General features: G+C 40.6%; 2 protein-coding genes across 11 annotated transcripts in view; one reads left to right on the top strand and one right to left on the bottom strand.

Moving 5' to 3' along the window:
* The window catches only part of FANCM (FA complementation group M), a 182,316-nt gene that overhangs the window by 12,841 nt on the left and 149,273 nt on the right, over positions 1-20,202 (top strand). The gene's annotated exons all lie outside the window — the stretch shown is intronic.
* The window catches only part of LOC102939086 (heme-binding protein 2), a 29,779-nt gene continuing 10,019 nt past the window's right edge, over positions 443-20,202 (bottom strand). The window contains exons 2-5 of the mRNA XM_037901403.2: positions 13,471-13,562; positions 9,085-9,226; positions 7,163-7,346; positions 443-6,663 (exon numbers count right to left, since the gene is read on the bottom strand). Coding sequence (XP_037757331.1) covers positions 6,492-6,663; positions 7,163-7,346; positions 9,085-9,226; positions 13,471-13,562 — 590 coding nt within the window. The 3' untranslated portion in view covers positions 443-6,491. The remainder of the gene's footprint in view (positions 6,664-7,162; positions 7,347-9,084; positions 9,227-13,470; positions 13,563-20,202) is intronic.

Below are 20,202 nucleotides of genomic sequence, written 5' to 3'. Positions count from 1 at the left end.
TCCGTAGACTAAACAATCGCAGTTCCCTCAGCCTCTCCTCATAAGTCATGTGTTCCAGTCCCCTAATCATTTTTGTTGCCCTCCACTGGACGTTTTCCAATTTTTCTACATCCTTCTTGTAGTGTGGGGCCCAAAACTGGACACAGTACTCCAGATGAGGCCTCACCAATGTCAAATAGAGGGGAACGATCACGTCCCTCGATCTGCTGGCAGTGGCCCTACTTATACATCCTAAAATGCCATTGGCCTTCTTGGCAGCAAGGGCACACTGTTAAATCGTATCCAGCTTCTCGTTCACTGTAACCCCTAGGTCCTTTTCTGCAGAACTGTTGCAAGCCATTCGGTCCCTAGTCTGTAGCGGTGCATGGAATTCTTCTGTCCTAAGCGCAGGACTCTGCACTTGTCCTTGTTGAACCTCATCAGATTTCTTTTGGCCCAATCCTCTAATTTGTCTCGGTCCCTCTGTATCCTATCCTAGTTAAACAGTTATTTTTGTAAAAGTAAATAAGCAAGGCCCTGAGTTTCACAATAACTTGATTAAACTTCTTAGGCACTAACACTGATTTGAAAAGTACAAAGTAGGCAGGGCAACAATGTTTCAGTATTAAGGCGGAAATATTTAAACTGCCAGGATGTGATTGGATGGATGCAGTTTTGTCAGCTGCTTTTAACAGTATATTGTGTCCAAACTATTTAAACATTTCACATTAAAAATATGAATTACTTTAGTAATGCTTTGAGGAAGTGCAGTAGAACTGCAGAGTTACGAACACCCGAGTTACGAACTGACCAGTCAGCTATACCCCTCATTTGGAATTGGAAGTACACAATCAGGCAGCAGCAGAGATGGGAGGGAAGAAAGAGCTAATACAGTACAGTTCTGTGTTAAACATAAACTACTAAAAAAAAAAAGGAAGGGAGCATTTTTCTTCATAATGAAGTTTCAAAGCTGTATTAAGTCAATGTTCAGTTGTAAACTTTTGATAGAACAACAGTAATGTTTGGTTCAGAGTTTTGAACATTTTAGAGTAACAAACAACCACCATTCCCGAGCGTTCGTAACTCTGAGATTCCACTGTATAGCAATAGGAGCATAATAAAATGTCTAGTCAGATAATGGGAAGCAGGTACCACAGCATGACAAATGTGAATTTTATGACTTGTTAGAAGTATATTCCCCAGCCTCCTCAAATGTTAGTATGTAAGAATAGCGAGATTTCAACAAGCTTCATCAATGTTCCTATAAAATATGCTGCATCTGATGAAGTAAGCTGTAGCTCACAAAAGCTTATGCTCAAATAAATTTGTTCGTCTCTAAGGTGCCACAAGTACTCCTTTTCTTTTTGCGAATACAGACTAACATGGCTGCTACTCTGAAACCTGTATAAATGAGGAAACCATGTCTCCTTGCACCCACTAGTGTACTGGCCATTTACAGAAAAAATACAGTTTTCCATAGCCATACAATGTACCTTCAACCTTGAAATTTAATTGGTGCTTCTAGCAGCTTAAACAATCTGACACAACTCATAATAAATAATAATGTTCTACATTAATCCATAGTTTTACATAAAATGACTATACAATTTACTGCAGTTTTCAGGGTGTTGAAGAACACACATTCAGATACTGTGGGAAGATTTTTCTGTAGCTTACACATTAACAAGAATGTTTCTGTGTGACCTTGCTTGACGCCCACAAAAATAGTTAAATAGTTCTATAACTGAACTGAAAACTGCATAACAACTGAGACTTGTTTGAGGTTTTATTTGCTCTGTAGATTAAATACAAACTGATGCTTTCAGACTATAGGCATTAACTGTTTCCTATAGATTTTTGAAGTTTGTATTGCCAAAAACATGTTTTGATGATATTACTATTGAGTAATCAAAATGCATAGGTTTTCAGTGTCTGCCAGGAAACCTTGGTAAGCTATTGTGAAACCACCTATTTCTCCCCTTTCCTGTATTTGCCACATATGTGAATTGATTGGACAGAAACTGAAATCTGACTGCATCTCTGGATCCTGTATTGAAACTCATAGGTCTGCATAAGCTATATATTTATACTTAATATAATGTAAGATATCTTTCAAGTATCAGAGGGGTAGCTGTGTTAGTCTGGATTTGTAAAAGCAGCAAAGAGTCCTGTGGCACTGAAACAAATGTCATCTAAAAACTACTTTGAAAATTCTTTTAATGTATCTAATCAATATTGTATACAGTTAACCACTGGACTTTTCCTGTGAATACACTTCTTCAGTTGTAATGTGATAAACTTCTTACTGGGTTTCAGAGTAAGGCTGTATGCTAGCTATCATAGCAATGCAGAGCTGGAAGGGCCTTTGGGAGGTGGTCATGTCCAATGCCCTGCGCTGAGGCAGGCCCAAATAAACCTAGACCATCTCTGACAGGTGTTTGTCCAACCTGTTGTTAAAAACCTCCAGTGATGGGGATTCCACAACCTCCCTTGGAAGCCTGTTCCAGAGCTTGACTACCATTATAGTTTTACTAATATCTAACCTAAATCTCCCTTCCTGCAGATTAATACCATTACTACTTGTCCTGCCTTCAGTGGTCATGGAGAACAATTGATCACCTTCCTCTACAATAGCCGTTAACCTATTTGATGACTGTTATCAGGTGTTCCCCCCCGGTCGTCTTTTCTCAAGACTAACCATGCCCAGTTTTTCTAACTTTTCCTCATAGATTAGCTTTTCTGAAGCTTTTATCATCTTTGTTGCTGTGTTCTGGATTTTCCAGTTTGTCCATATCTTTCCTGAATTGTGGCACTCAGGATTGGACACACTACTCCAGTTTTTGCAACAGTATCCCATTATTTACTTTTATTCAGTTTGTGATCCACTATAACTCTCAGGTCCTTCTCAACAGTAGTGCCACTTAGCCAATTATTTCCCACTTTGTTGTTGTGCATTTGATTTTTCCTTCCTAAGTGAAGTACGTTGCACTTGTCTTAGTTGAATTTCATTTTGTTGAATTCAGACCAATTCTTCAATTTGTCAAGGTAATTTTGAATTTCAATCCTGTCCTCCAAAATGTTTGATGCCCCTCCCAGCCAAGTGTCATCTGAAAATTTTATAAGCATTCTCTCCGCTTCATCAGTCAAGTCATTACTGAAAATATTAAATAGCACCAGACCCAGCACTGTCCCCCTTGGGACTCCACTAGATACGTCGCATCATCTGACAATGAACCATTGATAACTAAGGCTGTTTTAGTCACTGGTATTTTTAGTAAAAGTCATGGACAGGTCATGGGCAGTAAACAAAAAATCACAGCCCATAACCTGTCCATGACTTGTACTATATACCCCTGACTAAATCCAGGGGGGGAACGGCCTGGGGGTGCTGCGCGTCCCCCGGGGGTGGGGGGGCGGCCTGAGGGGCACTGTGGGTGTTCGGGGGGGGGGCGAGTGGCACAGCGGGTGCTTGAGGGGGTATGTTGTGGGTTCGGGGGGGGAATGTTGCCCAGGACCCCGGCTGGTGCTGCAGGGTGGGGCTGGCAGGCTCCATGCCTCCTTGGAAGTGGCAACATCCTCCTCCCTCAGCTCCTAGGCAGAGGCATGGCCAGGCAGCTCTGTGCACTGCCTCTTTCCTGAGCGCTGGCTCCGCAGCTCCCACTGGCCAGGAACCGCGGCCAATGGGAGCTGCGGGGACAGTGCCTGCAGGTGCAGGCAGTGCACAAAGCCCCCTGGCCGTGCTTCCCCCTAGAAGCCAAGGGAGGTGGATGTAACTGCTTCCGGGGAGCCCCTCCGAGGTAAATGCCAACCAGAGCCCTCACCCCCTCCTGCCCTCCACCCAAACTCCTGCTGCTGTTCGGAGTGGGGCGGGAATGGCCCAAAACTGCCCCAGCAGCAGCTGGTGCAGCTGGCCACTGCAGAAGTCACCAAGGTCATGGAATCAATGACCTCCATGACAAATTTGCAGCCTTATTGATAACTACTTTGAGTATGGTCTTTCAACCAGTTGTGCACTTACAGTAATTTAATTTAGACCACATTTTCTTAGTTTGCTTATGAGAATGTCATATGGGACTGTGTCAAAAGCCTTACTAAAATCAAGATATATCAGATCTTTCCTCCTATTTACTAGGACAATAACCCTGTCAAAGAATGAAGTTTGCTGATTTGGCACGATTTGTTCTTGACAAATCTATGCTGGCTATTCTTTATAACCCTGTTATCATCCAGGTACTTACAAACTGATTGATAATTTGTTCCAACATCTTTCACCTATCAATGTTAGGCTGAGTGGTCTAGAATTCCTCAGGTCCTCTTTGTTCCCTTTTTAAAGTTAGGTACTACATTGGCCCTTCTCCAGTCCTATGGGACCTCACCCATCCTCCAGAAGATCTCAAAGAAAACTGCAAGTTGCGCAAAGATTGCTTCAGCTAGTTTAAGTACTCCAGGATGAATTTCGTCAGGCCCTGCCAACTGGAATACATCTAATTAGATAAATATTCTTTAACCTGTTCTTTTCTTGTTTTGGCTTGTGTTCCTTCCCTCTTGTTGTCAATATTAATTTTGTTGAGTATTTAACGAATACTAAAGCAAAACAGGAATTAAACACATCAGCCTTGGTGATGTCATCAGTTATTAGCTTTCTTTCCCTGCTAAGTAGCTAACCTATGCTTTCCTTCATCTTTCTCTTGCTTCTAATATATCTAAAGAACATCATCTTATTGCCTTTTATATCCCTTGCTCAGTGTAACTGACTTTGTGCCTTAGCCTTTCTGATTTTGTCCCTACATGCCTGTGTTGTTCTTTTTGTACTGCTCCCTACCAGTTTGTCCATGTTTCCACTTTTTGTAGGATTCCTTTTTGATGTTCATGTCCTTAAAGAGCTCCTGATGGAGCCATATTTGCCTCTCACTATTCTTCCAGTCTTTCCTTCACTTGGGAATAGATGGCTGTTCTGCCTATAATATTGTCTCCTTGAGAAACTGTCAGATTTCCTAAACTCCTCTGTCACTTAGATAAAGTTCCATGGGAAGAAAAATCTATCAGTTCTGGGTTTGTCAGTCTACTTGTTTGAAGTGCAATGTCCTTGTTCTGCTGCTCTTCCTCCTTTCTTTCCTTAGAATCTGTCATTTCTTGATCAGTTTATACCAAATTGCCTTCGACCCTCAGATCCCTTACCAATTCCTCCCCATTGATTGGATTCAGATCTAAAATGGCTGTCCCCCAGTTACTTCCTCCACTTTCTGAAACACCAAGTTGTTCCCAGTACATTCCAAGAACTTGTGCTTTGCCATATTACTTTTCCAACAGATGTCTACATAGTTATTCCCCTGTTACTATCGGGTCTTGTGTTTGATATTTCTGTTGTATGTTCTAGAGATTCCTCATCCACTTCTTCTTCCTGGTGGTCTATATTTGACTCCTACTATGATGTCACACAATTTTCTCTCCCTTTTATCTTTACTCAGAAACTTTCAACTAGTCTGCCTCCCACACCCTTATGGACCTCCTCATGTTTTGCCCTTCCTGTCCTTCCTGAACAAGCTGTACCCCTATATATCAATATTTCAGTCAGGAGATTTATCCCTTCAAGTTTCTGTGATGCCAATTAATCTGCCTTGATTACTATATTCTGAATATCTAGGCAAAGCTCTCTTTAAAGTTCATGTCACTCAGTAAGTTGAACAGCTGAGCCGGAATGATGTCTATCTTCTGTCTGCTGAGTAGTGTATTTAGTCATATATGGGTGTGTGGTAGTGAGTTTTAAAAAATGGAAAAATTGAACTATTTACTTACAAAACTTGAATGAATAATGTAACTGACTCTTCGCATCCTGGACTCTGTATTTCAAAGGTGACAAATACTTTGGTTAACTCAGTTTTTGAGAAGAGTGGGGAAAACCTGTACTCGAGGGTGGGATTTTTCAAAAGCGCTCAGCATTGACCAAACTCTGCTCCTAACTTTTATTATTGTCTTCCCTGGGAACAGAGTTGGGCCAACACTGAGCACTTTTGAAAATCTCCTGCTAAATGTTTTGGGCACCCTAGAGATGCTGTAGTGGAAAAATATTTAATATGTTAATATTTGAAAAATCTAAAAAGTTTAGTTTTTTAACACTAGAACTTATGATCTATACCTTTGTGACTTGAATTTATCTTGTTTACAAAGATTACATGAATCAATTTGCAAAGTACTATAAATCTCAGAAATATTATGGATAAACTGTAAAAACTGAAGTAACTAATGAGAAATTGTGTATAAGACTTTTTCCGAATTGGCAGTAAAATTTCAGATGTTAACCCTGATGGCTCAATAACTAAATTGGATTGATTGTCGTGCTAATTTGATAGACTGTGATATGTAGTTTAGGAAAATAGGATTAAAAATTGTGTATAGTTTATCACAAAGACTTATAAAGCTGTCAACTAGGCTGACATGATTCACTTGCAAGTTTAAGCGTGCCATTGTGTACAAACTGAATTTGGATAATGCTAGGCATCAGAAATGGGAGGCTATGGTCTTTGCAGGAACCATATTTCATTGTGTCGATTTGCAGCAGCTGGATTGGTGTATCCTGCAACAATGAATATATTCTGCAAACATAGCTCAGGGCTCTCCAGAAGTTCTGCCAAGAAGTTTATTTCTCTCATTATAGAGTCTTCATTGGTGACCCCTCTGAAGCTCCTGCAACAACCAATTTTTAATTATATTCTATTCTTTTATTGTATTTCCTGAAGTCCCCTCTAAACCTGGAAGATTCTTTTTCTGTTCCCAGTGGTTCTATGGTGATTCTCAATGATACTGCTTAATGTATGTATTATACATGGTGATAACTGCTAAAATGTTTCTTAACCCAAAATTTACAATTGTCAGATGTAACATTCCCTGTTGTACTCATCATTCCATTTTTTTATAAAAAGGCCCAATAGAAGTATCACCGTAACTAATTTACTTCAAAAAGTTAAATACTTCTGTGACCTTAGCAACAGTCTACAGAATGTAATAGTTATGTCCTGAGTTGACTTTGACTTTCGTCTTTGAAACAAGAGGTATTTAATAGATATAACACACGCTTTGATTTTCAATGTTAGCTTTTAGTTTTTGTCATATTCTATTTTAAATATATAGAAAGAGACCTGTACTACTTAAGGCTTTACTAGAACAGGATTAATGTGTTTCTTACCTAGTATAAACAACAGTAGGAGGCCACTCTTCAATAATTATGTCAGAATCATAAGGCTGAGGTGGCTGCTCCTGCAGTAGTTCAGGCAGGTAGTATGCGACTGTCACTGAACGTGTGATCTCTGAGTGAGATTCATTAGTATGCACTAGAGTCACAATGGGTATAGTCATCCCCAAGTACAATCCTAAAGAAAAATACATGACCATCACTCTAGAGAATACAAAGGAGAACTTTTGCACTCAATATGTATGAAGTTTTAAAACTAATATTGAACATTCTTAAGCTAAGCATAGATAAACTACTGTAGAGTAGAAAAGCTTTTCATAGCAGAATGGAATTCAGTAGATTTAGAAAGTGGTGGCTTTAGGTGCTGTTGGCTGGAGGCAGCTAGTTGATATTAACCTTCCACTGTGCCTTGGAATTGCAGTACATACAATATATTAAAATGAAGTGTTCTGAGAGCTCTTCCCTGTCTAGATGTAGTTAGGTTTGGCAAAGATAGGGCTTGTCTACACATGAAAGTTAATCACAGAGTAATGTAGTGTGTGAATTTAAAGCGAATTAATTATTCCTGATTAACTCCATGAGTGGATGCTGCTGTTCTGCAATAAGAGTACCTTTGTCTGAAATAACTTAATCCACTTGGATTTGGAATAGGAGCATTCTTATTGCAGAATAGGGTCCTCCAGACATGGAGTTACACAGGAATAATTCCCTTATTCCACAAACTGCCTTAACTCTGAACACTTGTCTTTTTAGGTTTATTAATCTAACAGGTTTGTATATATATTTTTACACACACACACACACACTCTCTACTGATCATTATTTTGCATTTTAATGCAGCCAAATGCAGAGTTACACATCTAATAGTGTAGGCCATATTTACAGAATGAGGGACTGTATTATGGAAAGCAGTGACTATGAAAAAGATTTAGGGGCCATAGTGGACAAGCAACTCAGTGTGAGCTCCTAATATGATAACTGTGGCAAAAAGGACTAATGCAATCCTTGGATGGATAAAGAGGGGAATGGGAGTAGGGAGGTGATTTTTACCTCTGTATATGGGTATTGATGAGACTGATACTGGGATGCTTTGTCCATTTCTGGTGTTCACATTTTAGAAAGGAAGTTGAAAAACTGAGGTGACTTGGTTAGTGTATATGTACTTTTGGGGGGAGAAAATTCTGTGTACTAAAGGGCTCTGTAATGTAGCAGAAAACGGCCCACGAATCAATAAATGGAAGCTGAAGCCAGACAAATTTATATTGGAAATTAGGCACAAATTTTTAATAGGGAGGGTGATGATGATTGGAACAAATTTCCAAATCAAGACTGGATGCCTTCCAATACAAGGAAGATAGCTCGTGTTGGCTAACGCATGTTTGGCTCAATACAGCGGTACTTGGGTGAAATTTAGTGGCCTGTATTATACAAGGGATCAGATTAGAAATAGATGATCTAGTGGTCTTTTCTGGCCTTTAGCTGTGCAAACTGACTCTTACAATTTTTCATTAGTATTCTACCAGTTTAGAAATATTTGAACGACCAATATCCAGACAGCCTTTCAGGAAAAACTCATTTGTTTAGTGCTGATCGTGTACTCAGTGTAAGTACAAAAATCACAAATCCCAGCCCCATCAGAATTTGAAAGGGAGAGGACTTGGTGGGAAATAAAAGCTGGAGATCACTCAATTATAAAACTTGTGCTTTTGAAATGTTTGTGCAAGGAGGCATTTCAGTTTGAGCGTTTTTTGTTTTGTTTGTTTTCATTTCCAATACAAAGAAGCTGTCACAGGGAGCTGTTTCTGCTATAAAGGATTGTGTATTTGGTTGGTGCAAATCAAACTAGAATTTGATGAGAGGTGCTGGAGCATAAATAGCAGAAGATGTTGTAATTCAAAACTAGCATCTGTAGTTACCTGAAGAGTTCTGCTCACAAATATATTTCATAAGCTTCATGAATCCCAGACATATGCTCTGTTCATACTGTTCTTCTTGCATTTTAATACAAGCCCATTTAGCTTTTCCATACTGACGTTTTTCGTAAAGCACTTCCCCAAACTGCAAACAAAAAATCGGACAATGAGTTAGTATCTTAATTTGATGTTAAGCTTTGGTATGGGTAATTTAAAGAACTCCTCAGTGTTTAAGATGACTAAGTCAGATCCTTTGCCTATTTTGAAAGGGAATAAGCTAACTGGTACATGGGCAGGAGAATGAAAAGAATGACGTGACTTATACTAAAGTCTAGGTGTTTCAATTAAAAAAATTGTAAAGAATATTGCTTTTCAAGTCTTAAATATTTAGTTCACTTTTTTTGTCGCTAACACTAAGGTTATCTAATGGGGATTGTCTGCTGAGATATAGCTGCGTGCTAGCCACTTGCCTCAAAAGATTATTACACTGGTAAGTTGCAGGATTTTTTTAAGACTTAAAACTCTGGTAGTGGGGCCATCTACACATTTTGATATATTCATTTTTTTCCAAGTTTTCCATTAACTCTAATCAATATCAATGATTACCTTGACAAGGGCCATAATCAATGGTGCTGTAACTTGATCATAAAACAGATTTATGTGGAGGTTAGTGGCAAGGTAATATAACTTAAACTGAAAAGGAGTACTTGTGGCACCTTAGAGACTAACCAATTTATTTGAGCATAAGCTTTCGTGAGCTGCAGCTCACTTCATCGGATGCATAAAGTGGAAAATACAGTGAGGAGATTTATATACACACAGACCATGAAAAAATGGGTGTTTATCATACACATTGTAAGGAGAGTGATCACTTAAGATGAGCTATTACCAGCAGGAGAGTGGGGTGGGGGGAGAGAAAACCTTTTGATGTGATAATCTTCACTTCACAAGTGGGCCACCTTGATGATCACTTCAAAAGGTTTTCTCTCCCCCCATCCCACTCTCCTGCTGGTAATAGCTCATCTTAAGTGATCACTCTCCTTACAATGTGTATGATAAACACCCATTTTTTCATGGTCTGTGTGTATATAAATCTCCTCACTGTATTTTCCACTTTATGCATCCGATGAAGTGAGCTGTAGTTCACGAAAGCTTATGCTCAAATAAATTGGGTAGTCTCTAAGGTGCCACAAGTACTCCTTTTCTTTTTTGCGAATACAGACTAACACGGCTGCTACTCTGAAACATAACTTAAACTGATTTAGCATTCAGTGAGTTTGCAGTACTACTGTAAATTACCAGCTATGTTCAAAGAACATTGAGGTTTCAAAGTCAAGCATTCAAAGATAAAGAAATACCAGAATTAAAGTTGCCCATGCAGCCTTAATTCACTCCCTTACACCTATGCATTATGGTACAGTCTCTAATTACCTGATGACCTACTATTTTTTCCCCCAGAACTCCTGCCTCATTCAGTGCACAGGATGGACAGTACTCACTTAATGAGCAGCTATGCAGTATTTGTTTTATCCTCGTTGTTGAATGTGTGGCTTTACATCTTATTCGTTCCACACTATTCAAACCCAGCTCTAAAGACAGTATTAATTTCCTCCTGGACTTTTCTATAGAACTCATCGTTCAGTGTGTGCTTCATGAACCATAATTAATCTTTGCAACACTCCTGTGAGATGAAGGGATATTACTATGCCCATTTTACCAAAGGGGAGCTGAAGGCAGAGATACAGGTCAAAAGTATCCACCTGGTTTTGGGTGCTTAATTTGAGAGGCCAACAACATGATCTTTTCAGCGTACTAGCATTATATAACAATTCATATGTTCAAAGCACGGCTCCAGCTGACTGCAGTTGCAGCAGTGAGTGCTCAGCATTTATTCAGATCATAGCCATGTGTCTCAAGTTGGGCACCCAGAAAATGAGGAACACAATTAGTGAACACCCCTGAAAAGTTTGGGTTTAAGTGACTTGTCCAGCATTACATAAGAAAATGGGGGTAGAGGCAGAGATAGAATCTGATTCTCCAGGGCAGCATTCAGCTAACTGTGAGACCATCTTTCTCTCCCTGCAATCCCCTGCCTCATTCCTACACACCTTGTAATTTCTGCAACAAATGAGGCAGGGATCCTATTGACAACAGCCTCCTGTACTACACAGCCTTGATTCATACCCAGAGCACTTTCCATCACATCCATTGAATGAGGCACAGATCCTGTAGAGGAAAATAGTATGTAACTGTCACAGTTCCAGGATAACTGCACCTGTATTCCCCCTCCATGGTCTCTTCAGGAACCTGCTTAAAGATTTCCAGGTTCCAGCCATCACCTCTCCTGGGTGGGAACTGTCTGACTCCCTCCTGACAGAGGTTTTGAGGCTGCAGCACTACCTGATCTACACTGGTATCCCCAGCAAGCCAGTCTGCCTAAAAGACCAGTGTCTGCTCTGTGTTTTTCTGAGAACTATGACTAATGTATTGCCAGCAGTTAGAAGTTACCACACAGCTCCTGAACAGCGCTTTTTGTTCATAAGGTTAAAAGCATTATAGAGAGAACTTATAAAATAAAGTACTTTCCTATATGTATACCAAAAGTTCACTAGAGGTTACCCATTAGTCTCTGCCCCATTAAACAGAAAGTTCTGTTTGTTGGAACAGGAAAAAGAGCCTCAAGTCAGTTAAAACTCAGGCAGTTTATTCTAAAGTACTTTCTCAGTCTCTTGATCTCTGAAGTCTCAATTAGTATATGTGAGTCTTCTCAGGAAGGAGTACTGGGGGAGGGGGCCTTAATCACCACCCACTGCTTTTGATTCCTGGAGGAGGAGCTGTAGTAGCCCTCCCCCCTTGAGGAGGTTATTAAATTGCACCTTCTCTCTCTAATATCCTGGGACCAACACCACTACAACACCACTATCATTTCCTAGGCTTTTAAAAAAGCAGCTGAGGAAAAAAATTCCCTCATGTGGCATCATAGTGAGACCAACTTGGTTTATCAGTAGGTGTGGAAACTTTAGATCCTTTGCCACTTGAAGTAAAGAAGTAACTGATAGAGGATTCCGGTACTACTGCTATGTGGACTTTCACTAGAGGAGGATGAGATGCACATTTGCTGGTGGGTTTCACGGTTGCTGATAGCAGAGGAATGGTGAGGCTCAGGAATCTTGGGTTAGATTCCAGCTTCTGGGTGGGAGTATGCTCTACAGAGCACAGATTCTTCTGCTCATTTTCTTCCAACCTGGACCCCTTCTGCTTGGCCATGCTATTATTTGTAATGACTAGTAAATGGCACATGCAATTGGTGAAAAATCCAGAGTCTGAAATCTGTTTGCAATGAATGTTTGTTGTAGTTCCAATAACTAATACTGTCTATTTGTAAACAGGTGAAATTAATTGAAGTAGCTATAGATAGATAATCCAACTCTTCTGGCTTCACCTTTTTGCTTTTAAATATCTGATGAGAATTTTTTTACTCACTTTTGGTAATAGCCTTTGTGTTCTGATAAAACAATGGATCTGATAAACAGAGAAGTTAACCCTACCACTTGATTAGCCAGCTTAGTGATACATTTTGAGAGTGGAAGTGGAAAACTAGAAATGAATTTCAAATAGTCTGAAGGAGTGGAAATGTTATCTTGGAGGCATTTTAAAGATAATTTCTACATGTGTATTCCTGAAATCTGCAAAGCAGAACTAGACTGTAGCTAACCCAGGCTCTGAGTAGAGAGAAGGTATTCTATTCTCTGGATCAGAGTAAGCATGGATTGTACAAAATGGCAAATTCACAAATCAAAAGTACGCTCAAGGACAGTCTTTTTTTGGACTCTTACTTTTGAAGTTAACATATCTAAGTATTTAGCTTGCATTAAGCTTTCAGTAGCTATTATGCGGTGTTCATACAAATCTCATACTCTGTTTCTCACTTTAACTTTTTCTGTTTAATTTGGACTTAATCTAATTGCTTGGGGAAAACACTGACTTTATTTTTTAAAATTATATTTGAAAATAACATCTCTTGCATACCTGGCAAGACACACATTCTGGATTTTCATTGGGAAAGGAAAATGTATTCAAAATTTTGAACTTTCCTTTTACAAGGTAAATAAAGGGAAAATATCCTTTAAACTCTTTTAATTTAAGTACACATTCAGTTACTGGTTTGGGATGTTCACATACTGAAGTGTTTTTGGGTCACCTAACGTTCATTCTAGGCGTACTGATTTCAATCACTTGTGTGCACTGTTCTCCCTTTCTTCAATTATGGACAGTTAAGACATTAGGGCCAGGTTTGTATCAGTCTTGCAACACGTATACAATTAAATTGCTTATCAAAGTGTACTCATTTCAAATACCAGAATAAATACTTTGCAGGAAGAGAATTACCTTTTCTTTGCGGTGTACCAGTGTAAATGGGATACTTTCCCTCTCCTGATGTTGATTATTTCTGGTCAGTTGCTGAATTGGCTCTGCCATGTCTGCAATGACATCATATGTTTTTAATTCTATAATTGAAACTACAGAAATAAGGAGTAAGCACATGTAGTTTTATTTTGGCCCACTTTGCTTTTGTGTTTTTGTTAAAAATGAGCCTGACTTACCTCAGTGTAGAAAGACATAGTCAGTTGACTCTTACCTTTGCACCTCTAAAATTATAGGAAATTTGAGACTCTATTTATTCATATCACAAAGTAGCATATTGTCTGAGCCCTACTATACCCCTTGTTGCTTGTTGACACTCCCACTGCTCCAGTAGAAAACCCCAACATGTACAGCTGTTCAGGAAACAAAACCTAGATAAGAGCATAGTCCAGTGGTTCTCAACATGCCCAGTCAGTATACAACTGCGGTCCATGTGACATCCTCGAAGGTATATGGGTTTTATATATGTGGGCCGCATCCACACTCTGTGTGTGTGTGTAATATATATATATATATATTAGGGCTGACAAGCGATTAAAAAAATGAATCACAATCACACTGTTTAACAATAATAGAATACCATTTTAAAAATAGTTTTGGATGTTTTATACATTTTCAAATATATTGATTTTAATTACAACACAGAATACAAAGTGGACCGTGCTCAATTTATATTTTTGATTACAAATATTTACACTGTAAAAAAACAAGAGAAATAGTATTTTTCAGTTCACTTAATACAAGTACTGTAGTGCTGTCTCTTTATCATGAAACTTGAACTTACAAGTGTAGAATTATGTCCAAAAAATTAATTGCACTCAAAAATAAAACAATGTAAAACTTTAGAGCCTAAAAGTCCAGTCAATTGTACTTCTTGTTCAGCCAGTCACTCAAACAAGTTTGTTTACATTTGCAGGAGATAATTGCTGCCCACTTCTCATTCACAATGTCACCTGCAAGTGAGAACAGTCATTCACATGACACTGTTGTAGCTGGTGTCGCAAGATATTTATATGCCAGATGCACTAAACATTCTTATGTGCATTCATGCTTCAACTACCATTCCAGAGGTCATGCATCCATGCTGATGACGGGTACTGCTTGATAACAATCCAAAGCAGCGTGGACCGACGCATAGAATCATAGAATATCAGGGTTGGAAGGGACCCCAGAAGGTCATCTAGTCCAACCCCCTGCTCAAAGCAGGACCAAGTCCCAGTTAAATCATCCCAGCCAGGGCTTTGTCAAGCCTGACCTTAAAAACCTCTAAGGAAGGAGATTCTACCACCTCCCTAGGTAACGCATTCCAGTGTTTCACCACCCTCTTAGTGGAAAAGTTTTTCCTAATATCCAATCTAAACCTCCCCCATTGCAACTTGAGACCATTACTCCTCGTTCTGTCATCTGCTACCATTGAGAACAGTCTAGAGCCATCCTCTTTGGAACCCCCTTTCAGGTAGTTGAAAGCAGCTATCAAATCCCCCCTCATTCTTCTCTTCCGCAGACTAAACAATCCCAGCTCCCTCAGCCTCTCCTCATAAGTCATGTGCTCTAGACCCCTAATCATTTTTGTTGCCCTTCGCTGGACTCTTTCCAATTTATCCACATCCTTCTTGTAGTGTGGGGCCCAAAACTGGACACAGTACTCCAGATGAGGCCTCACCGATGTCGAATAGAGGGGAACGATCACGTCCCTCGATCTGCTCGCTATGCCCCTACTTATACATCCCAAAATGCCATTGGCCTTCTTGGCAACAAGGGCACACTGCTGACTCATATCCAGCTTCTCGTCCACTGTCACCCCTAGGTCCTTTTCCGCAGAACTGCTGCCTAGCCATTCGGTCCCTAGTCTGTAGCGGTGCATTGGATTCTTCCATCCTAAGTGCAGGACCCTGCACTTATCCTTATTGAACCTCATCAGATTTCTTTTGGCCCAATCCTCCAATTTGTCTAGGTCCTTCTGTATCCTATCCCTCCCCTCCAGCGTATCTACCACTCCTCCCAGTTTAGTATCATCCGCAAATTTGCTGAGAGTGCAATCCACACCATCCTCCAGATCATTTATGAAGATATTGAACAAAACGGGCCCCAGGACCGACCCCTGGGGCACTCCACTTGACACCGGCTGCCAACTAGACATGGAGCCATTGATCACTACCCGTTGAGCCCGACAATCTAGCCAGCTTTCTACCCACCTTATAGTGCATTCATCCAGCCCATACTTCCTTAACTTGCTGACAAGAATGCTGTGGGAGACCGTGTCAAAAGCTTTGCTAAAGTCAAGAAACAATACATCCACTGCTTTCCCTTCATCCACAGAACCAGTAATCTCATCATAAAAGGCGATTAGATTAGTCAGGCATGACCTTCCCTTGGTGAATCCATGCTGACTGTTCCTGATCCCTTTCCTCTCCTCTAAGTGCTTCAGGATTGATTCTTTGAGGACCTGCTCCATGATTTTTCCAGGGACTGAGGTGAGGCTGACTGGCCTGTAGTTCCCAGGATCCTCCTTCTTCCCTTTTTTAAAGATGGGCACTACATTAGCCTTTTTCCAGTCATCCGGGACTTCCCCCGTTCGCCACGAGTTTTCAAAGATAATGGCCAAGGGCTCTGCAATCACAGCCGCCAATTCCTTCAGCACTCTCGGATGCAATTCGTCCGGCCCCATGGACTTGTGCACGTCCAGCTTTTCTAAATAGTCCCTAACCACCTCTATCTCTACAGAGGGCTGGCCATCTCTTCCCCATTTTGTGATGCCCAGCACAGCAGTCTGGGAGCTGACCTTGTTAGTGAAAACAGAGGCAAAAAAAGCATTGAGTACATTAGCTTTTTCCACATCCTCTGTCACTAGGTTGCATGTTTGTTTTCATCATCTGAGTCAGATGCCACCAGCAGAAGGTTGATTTTCTTTTTTGGTGGTTCAGGTTCTGTAGTTTCCACATCCGAATGTTGATCTTTCAAGACTTCTGAAAGCATGCTACACACCTCATCCCTCTCAGATTTTGGAAGGCACTTCAGATTCTTAAACCTTGGGTCAAGTGCTGTAGCTATCTTTAGAAATCTGAGATTGGTAACTTCTTTGTGTCTTGTCAAATCTACAGCGAAAGTGTTTGTAAAACAAACAATGTGCTCAGTCATCGTCCGAGACTACTATAACATGAAATATATGGCAGAATGCGGGTAAAACAGAGCCAGAGACATACAGTTGTCCCCCAGGAGTTCATTCCCAAATTTAATTAACACTTTTTTTTAACAAGTGTCATCAGCATGGAATCATGTCCTCTGGAATGGTGCCCGAAGCATGAAGGGGCATTCCAGTGCTTAGTATATGTGGCACACACATACCTTGCAATGCTGGCTACAAAAGTGCCATGTGAGAACACCTGTTCTCACTTTCAGGTGACATTGTAAATAAGAAGCGGGCAGCATTTTCTCCTGTAAATGTAAACAAACTTGTTTGTCTTAGCGACTGGCTGAACAAGAAGTAGGACTGAGTGGACTTGTAGGCTCCAAAGTTGCACGCTGTTTTGTGTTGGAGTGCAGTTATGTAACAACCGCCCACCCCGACATTTGTAAGTTGCACTTTTCCAATAAAAAGATTGCATTACAGTACTTGTATGAGATTAATTGAAAAATACTATTTATCATTTTTACAGTGCAAATACTTATCAAATAATATGAAGTGAGCAATGTACACTTTGTATTCTGTGTTGTAACTGAAATCAATATATTTGAAAATGTAGAAAAAGATCCAAAAATATTTAATACATTTAAATTGGTATTCTATTGTTTAACAGTGCGCTTAATTGTGATTAAATTTTTTTAGTTAATCGTATGACGTGTATGTGGATGCTTCCCACATAACGCATAGAGAGCTGCATTTGCGGCCCACAATGGTAAATAGGTTGAGAACCACTGGTTTAGTCATTGTGACCCACACTATCTCAGTCACCTCCAGTTACTTTCATTCGATCTCTGGAAATTAATCTACACTTGCACAAAATGCAACAGCCTGTTTCTCCTACCAGGAGAAATAAATGAGAGCACATTACTCTGGTAGTCAATTGGCTCTCCATTCAATATTGAATCAAATTCAAGGTCCTGGTCCTAACCTCTGAAGCCCTCAATGGGCTAGAGTGTAGCTATCTTAGGCATGGTCTACACTGGGGAGGTGGGAGGATCAATCTAAGTTACGCAACTTCAGGTACGTGAATAACATAGCTGAAGTTGACGTACTTAGATCTACTTACCGCGATGTCTCCACTGCGGTAGGTCGACTGCTGACGCTCCCCCCTTCGACTCCGCCAACGATTCTTGCTCTGATGGAGTACCGGAGTCGACGGGAGAGTGCTCGTCAGTCGATTTATCGTGTCTTCACTAGACGCGATAAATCGACCCCTGCTGGATCGATCACTCCGAAGGTAAGTGTAGACATGTCCTAAAACACTATCTTTCCTTGTGATCCACTATTAGCTGCAAGCAGCAGGGATTATGTGACTGATGAAGCATAGGATGAAGCTGATGGGCAGGACACTTCAGCTCAGGGTATGTGACAAACTTTGTACCCATAGAAATTGGACAAGTCACTGTCTGGCTGTCTTCAGAGAATGGTGCAATATCTGCCTCCTTACACAAGCCTTCCCTAATAACAAGGAGTTCAAAGTAGGAGAGTATTTAAAAAACAACAACAAAGCCCTGAAGCAAAACAAGGGATTTCAGTCAAGGAACTGATCGGGAGTTCGTGCATGCAACTTATACAGAATTAAGTATGACATTAATATGGTATCTAAATACCACAGACAGGCACTAAGCTTACTTGAAAAGAAGTTTGCTTTGTCACGTTAACCTTAAAAACTACTGAGATTTCTTACATGGGGAAATCGAGTTAAGCTAAGAAGGAATAAAATGGCCAAACTTATGAAACATGCCAGCTTTACGTTTCGCTGAAGATCGTGTCCTTTGAAAGCTTATTTTAAACAGCCACAGGTCCATAATTCAATATTTAAATAACATGGGGAATTTTTCTACACGCTACTTTAAAACCTGTGATGTAGAAGGCTTTTTATATTGCAATTGTTTCCATCTGTTGCATAATATTTTATACATATTTGTCAAATATCAATGATGTAATGATACATAACCTACTTTTGATAAGGGATGTTACTTTAACTTTAAAGGTGCAGAAGATATTTAATGACAGAATGAATTGGTCAACTTTTGTAATAGTAAATATTGACTTTCTAGCAAAATGAAGCTGTAATGTACAAAAGCTTGAATCAGGACAAAATAGGTTTCATAACTTCAGATTTGTAAATTTTTCACATCCTGCTGCAGAAAGAATTCACAGTGGATTAATATTTTAAGATTAGTCATAATGCCATAACATAAGACGCTGGCAAGTCTAAAATCAAAAAGTTACCAGTTTTGTTTGGGCTAAAAGGCACACTTGCATTTTGCACACTACTTTGCTCTGTTTGTAAGCAAAGAGGGTGTTACATATAAAAAAATGAGCCTCTTAAGTGTCATGTGTGTTGCTTGTGATCACAGTCCTGGCACCCAGGCAGCTGAATTAAGGTGGCACAGGGCCCCTAGGAAATGCCAGACTTAACATCTGAGTGCTTGACTTTGCAACGTAATAGTCTTTTAATATGTTTTTGTATGTAATTTCCTAGCTCTTTTTAAAAAAAGCAAACTGAATAACAGGAAGTGCCCTCTTGTGGTATTATAGGGACACCAACATCGGTCCTCTGCAAGGTTGGAACCTTTTAGATCCACTGCATAGACCTCTGCCACTTGAGCTAATGGAGTAACTGATAGCAGTTGTAGGTTGTCATCTTGTATGTGGGTCAGCACTAGAGGGGGTGGAGAGACACTTTGTGTGTGAGTTTCAAAGATAGTTGCTAACAGCAGAGGAATGGTGAGACTCTGAGGGGAGTGTGTTCTAGTGGGTACAGACCCTCTGTCCTGTCCCACTTGCGTCTTTGCTCCACCCCAAGTTCCTTGTTCCAGTCTCCTCCTTGCCTACCCAGCTTCATGCCAGACCCATTCTCTTTGCCCAGCCAGTCCTCGTGTCCCTTTCCAGGCTCCTCATCCAACTTCTCTGCTCTCCCATGTCCACTCCCCCAGAGTCCAGTCCTAGTTTCCCTCCATTGGACTCCTTATCCAGTCTGTCTTTCCCCTGACCTCTTCCCCTCCCTGGTTCCTTGTCAGTCTCTCTGTTTAGCCAGTCCCCGTTCTCCCTGAACACCTAGCCCCTTGTCAGATCTGTCTCCCTTCCCCTGCACCCCCATTTCTTCCATCACTGATTTCGTTCCAGGCTCCTCGTCCTGCCAGTCCCTGCTTCTTGTCCAATCTCAGTGTTTGTGCCCCAAAGCCTACTCGCTCCCATCCCCCTAGTCTCCTTGCTCAGTGTGTCCCAGGTTCTCTCCTCCCCCACTCCCATACTCACCAGACTTCTTGTCCCCGTTCCCAGCTACTTTCCTTTCCCCAGGTCTGGGTTTTGTCTTCTCTGGATTTGAATCAGACAGCTTTCTTCTCCATGCTGCTTGGATGCCAGCAGGAGGGTCATTGAGACCACAAGAGAGAGAAGCTCCCTGCTCTGAGTCCCAATGCCCAGCCCCATCCCAGCCTGGAGCAGCCATTTCATCGAAGGTCTGTCTTTGCCCCTGTTACCATGGGCTGCACCATGATCACTCA

The sequence above is a fragment of the Chelonia mydas genome, chromosome 6 (genome assembly GCF_015237465.2).
Source record: "Chelonia mydas isolate rCheMyd1 chromosome 6, rCheMyd1.pri.v2, whole genome shotgun sequence".
Taxonomy (NCBI): Eukaryota; Metazoa; Chordata; order Testudines; family Cheloniidae; genus Chelonia; species Chelonia mydas.
This window is presented reverse-complemented; position numbering and strand designations above follow the sequence as displayed.